Below are 6,715 nucleotides of genomic sequence, written 5' to 3'. Positions count from 1 at the left end.
TCATCAACAGTAGCATAGCCAGATGGCCCAAATACAGTATAAAGCCAGCGGGTCCATACAGCATGGGGCTGAGAGCTGGATCCCGGTCCAATGTTGACAGAATGGAGCTGGGGTAGATTTAGCCGAGGCCATCTGCTGCGGCCGGGGGTGAAGAGCCACAGGGGCACTTGCCGCTTCACCAAAGTTATTTATAGAGTCAATATCCTATAGAATTCACTCTTCGGAGATGTTCAGAGACATAACACTTACTACACTGTTACTAAGCCTTTTTTTTCCCCACTCCAAATGATCTAATATTATGATCTTCGTTGTTTATGCAACCGCTGCTGATCTGTAAGTGATTTTCAAAAGGCATGACATGAAAAAAATAATAGAGCGTCTGGAATTGCTGGCGCTCGTCCACCGCGATAAGATCTCGAATCGACACAGGTGGCGTGTGCTCGAGAAATAAAAGAGGCGTCATCTTTCGCTCGGCGAAATCGGCCACGTTATTCCTAAATGACCTAAATTCGCAGCGGAGTGAAAGTAGGCCATTACTTTTGTGCAGTGCTAGGTCATGAAGGTGTCCTCATTAAAAGGTGCATTCGTCGAGATTAATTCAGGATTACAGCTCGCTCGGTGAACTACTACGACACGCAGACAAGAATGGGGGGGGGGGGCGTTTGGGAATGGGCCTGTCCTCCTCTGAATTTAGCACTGTTCTTGTTTTTCAGTTAAATGACTGAAGCTCAACTGCATCATTGCCTATTTAAAACACTTGAAATGACTACACATGAAAATCAGCTACATTTTGTAGAATTGTCAAGTGCATCCTGTATTTATTGCTACTGAACTCTCATGGGGTTTTCAGCTGATCATCACGACAGGTGTGAGCTTGTTGCCATCATTAGCGGCGTGTAGGTGGAAAAAGTAATACAATACTTCAAACAAAACATTATTAAATCTGTAATTTTACTTTTATTTAATTAAGTAGGAGTAAAAAAAACAACAACACAGACTCCATTACAGTAACACGAGTAAATATAATTAGTTACTTTTCACCTCCGGTAGTTACATGATATCCAGGTAGGAACAACAGACTCCACTTCCAACAGAGGTGGTAGCTTAGTGTTTAAGGCATTGGGCTTTGCATCCGAAGGTTGTTAATTCAAATCCCAAGCCACTCCTAGCTGCCACACCTAGTTGCCACACCCCGCTGCCACACCCAGCTGCCACTCCTGGGCCCTTGAACAAGGCCTTTAACCCCATAGCTACTCAGTTGTATAAATAAGATAAATGTAAGATGCTCTGGATGAGAGTGTCTTCCAAATAATATAAATGTATAGACCAGCATACAGATTAAATACACCTGGTTATGAACTACACGCACAGCAACACTTTTTAAGGACTTTTTCTTCATTCATTACAGTAAAGTATACGCTTAGTTACACTTATTTTTTAGCTCTTTCGATACCAAGTTTTTGATGTGCACTTGCCTTGTGGTAAGTTTCCATTCCCATGTTTCAGAGTGTGTTTGTGTGTGTGTGAGACAATCACATGTGGACGGCGAAAATATTCAAGAGAACTGATCTGATCTCTGGTATTTCAAAAAAGCTACTCTGAAACTTGTGCTGTGTAACGGGGAACACGGGTGGTGCAACTTGCCATGTACAAGGTGGATTCAAAAAGTTTCGAGACGAGCTCTGTTCACAAGAAACTACTTTAATAATCTAAACACGATCATCTTTAAAATTGTGCCCTCACACAGCAATATAGCGCTCCCAGAGTTCCTGACACTACTGCAATGTGTCCTGGAAGTCTTCTTTTTGAAGCGTGTCAAGCACCTTCTGCGATTCGTGCCGGATCTCCGTAACGGTGTGAAAGCGGTGAGCTGGATCTTTACCGTTGGGAAGAAGGTGAAGTCCGCAGGAGACAAACCTGGCGAGTAGGTTGGGTGCGGAAGCGAGACCGTGTGGATTGTTCTCCAATGATCATCATGCACAAGTTGGCGAATGGTTTTGGGGGTCAGACTCGATGAAGGTCTTCCAGTTCTCTGGTCGTCTAACTTCTCTTTGGCAGATTCGCCAAGTTTCAAGCTAAATTTCACATTTTCTCTGTTCTAACTTGCTTTCCGTGATGGTAACGCAAAAGAGCACCAGTTACTAACGTTAGTTTCGAAACTTTTTGATACCACCTCATATTGCTTCCTGTTTCAAGTTTTGTAATAGCAGGGCAATTTTTCTTATTGTTACCAAGGTTGATGCAACACTCATTTATAGGACTGGAACACACCTTGGTGGTTAAAGTGATTGTGTTGAGAACATGTTGGAATGCCATTGGGGGCTTGTATGTTATCGAGGAATCTTTTCACGGTTCGGTACGAAATCGACACGAAAGCCGACCTGCGAATATGAGCCTCTCGCCTAAGCAAGAACCGAAACAGTACTTTAAATAGCAGCACTAAAGACATTTTAAAGATGAATGAAAAGCCTTGGAAGCAAACACAGAAACAGCTCTCAGGTCTTACCTTGTGTCTGCATTTGAGCACGACTCCGTATGCTCCTGCATGGGACACAGAAAGCGAGAGAGAGAGAGAAAGAGAAAAGATGTTAAATGGTAAATATAACGTGTCAGTTCACAGTTATCAAGTGTTAAAGCATCATCGAGGTGAGAGTTTCATCGGCACCTGCAAACACACACAAACACACACACATGCACATTGACCCTGCAATAAAAGAACTGTTCAAAGACCTTTGGTGAACAAGGCAATCGATTGATCGACGAGTACAAGCGATGTGTTTGTTTGCATGAGGTCACCTCTATTGAACCATTTGCATTCTTCAGGTAAATAAAGACAACAGCACTCTGGGGAACCCACTTGACGCCACGGACCCAGCGTCCTTTGCAGTATTCCAAAAACAAAAAGCTGAGTCATGCGAGTTGGCACTGGTTCTAACTGTTATAACGATCCTGGCACCATTAAGGCTGCACATATACTGTAGGACTATAATATAGGGTCAGTGAGTGCTATAAGGTCTACGTCTGTGCTTGATTGTGTGTGTGTGATTGTGTGTGTGTAAATGAGGCACAGAAGGCATCGGTAGAAGAGATGCTATCAGCACATCTGTGGCACAAATCAAAAACTCCCTGAGGAGCAGGGAGCTGAGAGCGCTTTGAGCTCCTCGAGAACACGATGGTGCCGACACTAAAAGGCCAAGCGATAACCTGGAAATTGAATTAGACCAACGCAACATTGGGGGCAAAGCCAGGATGATGGAAGAAAAACAAAGAATAAACCTTCAGTGAGCCTTGTGAACAAGTGAGGACAGAGGATTCCCGCTGACAGGACGTCTAAAAGTGCTCCCTTTAAACTTTTACTTTTAAAAGTATTCGCCTTCAAATGTAATTAAGGATCCAAAGTTCTAGGATTCATTGTGGCTATAATGTTCCTGTCGTTTTTGTCACAAGACTCTTTAATTAATTAACTTAGTTTATATGAAAAGACTCTGTGACTCTTAGCACAAAAATCTATTAATAGAATATTAATGAGTCAACACTGATATCTCTCAAGGTTCTTTTCTCCTGAACCAAACCCATACTACTTCAAAAGAGGTGCGCAAATAAGGCCACGTGTGTTGTGGCAAGTTAAAGTCAAGAGTTTCACCAATCATTTATTCCTCTCCAAAGGTTCTGCTTGCTGTTGAACAGATGCTGAACTGTCTTCTTTTTTTGGCCACTCCTGTTAGGGGTCTCCATAATACAATGTTCTCTACATCTGCCTCTTTCAAAACCAACTACCTGCCTGTCTTCCCTCAGCACATCCATAAACCTCCTCCTTGGCCTTCCTCTTTTCCTCCTTCCTGGTGGCTCCATTCTCAGCATTCTCCTACCGATATACCTCATGTCCCTCCTCTGCACATGTCCAAACCATCTCAATCGCATTACTCCCTTTCCACATGGTCTCCAGAACACACAACATATCTACCTTTTTCCGCTTCATCATATCAGCTCCCTCTCTCCCTTTCCCAGTCATATTAACAATGAAAGTGCCAACCCAAACCTCCACTCTCCTCCACTTCTCCTTTTCCTGCTGTTTCTGTAGACGTCTGCCTCTGCTCCTTCTTCTCCTTTGGCCAACAGTAGCCCAAATTCCACCGGTACCCTGTTGGCTAACGATACCTGTGGCGGTCGTTGGTAACCCGGGCCTCGACCGATCCAGTATGAAATTCAGGTTTGTAATGACCATGCTTTACGCTGGATGCCCTTCCTAACGCAACCCATTTATCCGGGTTTGTGACCGGCACTAAATGTGCACTGGCTTGTGCGACCCTAATAGCTGGGTTGGACGCTGAACTGTATGTTGGTGATAAGTAGATACCACCAAGCGGCAATCAAAACAAGTTGAAAACAGTGAGCGCTCCGGGATGGGCTCCGGATCCACCACAAACCCCTGTTTGATTTAGAATCACTACAGGATGGCTTTCAGCTGAAAGACTAAGAGACCCAAACCTGTTCCTACGAAATCTAGTGGAACATCTTCGCAGAAAAGTGGAGGTTATTGTAACAGCAAGAAAGGAGACTTTGTGGTATGGGATCCTAAAAAACAGCGCGATAACAGCGCGCTAACGAAGCATGCAAACTCCTGCTCATTATGTGCCTTGCAATTGTGTGTGCTAGATGCAGTTCAAGATATGGAATAGGCTTTATGTAACCTCGCTGTCTGGGTATAGAATAGGAATCAATGGGAATCTGAAAGAGAATAATTGGCCGTGCAGTCTGGGTCAGAAGGATGCCATTACTCTCTCTCCTCCTGTCGATTAAAGCCGGGTTAGCCAATCGTGGGCGTCTGCGAGCTCGTGCATACATTAGAGGGCTTTTAAGCAGTTACAGTATATTGGGTGAGGAAAGGAGTTTATTTTCAGGTTAACACTATTTTACACGGTTACTAAATGTAGTGGCTATCAAAAGTTTGAAATCTGATTGGACAAAAAATCTAACATCCACATACACGTACTGGAAGCAGTGCAGCTGAGAGAAACGCTACAAAATAAAGAAGAATAAACTGTTGGGAAAAAATCTATACAATTTCATAAAACAAATATTAGAATTTAGGTTGTAAATGTAGGTCACTGGTTCTGATAGTGTTTTGGCCAGCAGAGAAGGTTTTGCTGACCCGGACCACCCAGCACTGGATTTATGTAATTTAAAACACCATAATTACTTTCAAACATTTAGAAGAATATTTTCTCTTCGTGCTCTATGTTGAGTTTGGTTTCACTAATAATAAACATACATTTGCATAAAGCATCTAGATTTGTTCATGCCCATGTTGATTAGAGTATTAAAAACTTGAAGGTTTAATTTAAGGTACATTTAGAACAAATAAAAAGGTGCAATTAAGTTGCAATTATTTAATTCCATATAATATAATATAAAAATATATCAAATGTTTTCTTCTTCTAATAAAAATGCAGAGCAGAGTTAAATAATATCTTTAACCTATGGACAGAACGTTGAGTAATTATTGATTGTGTACAGTACACAAAGCAATCCTAAAGACATTCTTATCGACTAAATAAACATCAGGTTTTTTTTCCCTTCGATGTCATTTCACGAAGGATTCATGCTGCTTCGAGTTCACCCCAGCAGTCAGATACATTTTTCCGCTTTTAAGATTTAATCACGAGGCTTCATTCAGCATCAAACGCGTCTCATCTCGTGCTCGCAGCTCAGCCTAAAACTCCATTAGCAGTTGAACGGCAAAGGCCTAATTAAACTGATTAAAGTCAGACTCCAGGGAAAAGCCAGCTGAGGAAGTGTCTGCTAGGCTTTTTAATGCTGCTCCTCCAGCAGGAGCACGTACAGTTACAGGAGGCACTTTGGGCTTTTTGGTGAAAGTAATCAGATTTACCCTGCTGTAGAAATCAAACAGAGAACATGACTCATGACATGCAATCCATTACAGTGTGATATGGCGATTTGTTTTGGCAGCAATTTGATTGGATAAGCAATTACCCAATCCTTTATATATTTTTACAGCCCTTATCCAAAGCATGTGCAGAGGAGGGACATGGGGTATATCGGTATGAGAATGCTGGGGATGGAGCCACCAGGAAGGAGAAAAAGAGGAAGACCAAGGAGGAGGTTTATGGATGTGGTAAGGGAAGACATGCAGGTAGTTGGTTTGAAAGAGGCAGATGTAGAGCGAATGATCCGCTAATAGGAGCAGCCGAAATAAGGAGATCCAATGCGATAGCAGGGCCCAGCATTTGCATCTTGACAGTGCTAGAATTTGAATTCGAGACCTTCTAGCGCTGTGGTTAGGATTTTGGACCTTTGGTCACTTCTAGCTAGCAACAATTCCACTTAAATGGTTATTACAGCAGCATTACTTACATTTTACATTTACATCATTTGGCAGACACCCTTATCCAGAGCAACATACAACCGAGCAATTGAGGGTTAAGGACACAGCCATGGCAGCATGGTGGTCCTGAAATTTGAACTTGTGACTTTCCAATCCAAAATCCAATGTCTTAAGCATCATCATCAGACATCAACATGTTCGTACCTGCTAAAACTGTATGAAAGCTCATCGGATCAACTCACCATCGACCCGATTTCTGCTGCTTTTCAGTGTGTGTGAGATTATCTGGAGTGTGTGTGTCTTCTGAGTGATTGAGAGATGCCTGAGTGCACCTCCAGTCTCATCGGCTCAATGCAGCGTGAAGCGTGG

General features: G+C 42.7%; 1 protein-coding gene across 13 annotated transcripts in view; it reads right to left on the bottom strand.

The window, feature by feature from the left end:
* LOC310715096 (cyclin-dependent kinase-like 5) overlaps nt 1-6,715 on the bottom strand; it is an 85,611-nt gene that overhangs the window by 44,772 nt on the left and 34,124 nt on the right. For all 13 annotated transcript variants that reach the window (XM_083521291.1, XM_083521286.1, XM_083521294.1 and 10 more), the window contains exon 3: nt 2,507-2,541. In XM_083521291.1, coding sequence (XP_083377417.1) covers nt 2,507-2,541 — 35 coding nt within the window. The remainder of the gene's footprint in view (nt 1-2,506; nt 2,542-6,715) is intronic.

This window comes from Silurus aristotelis (assembly GCF_946808225.1).
Source record: "Silurus aristotelis genome assembly, chromosome: 19".
Lineage (NCBI taxonomy): Eukaryota > Metazoa > Chordata > Actinopteri > Siluriformes > Siluridae > Silurus > Silurus aristotelis.
The sequence above is the reverse complement of the archived record's forward strand: the minus strand, read 5'-3'. Positions and strand labels throughout refer to the sequence as shown.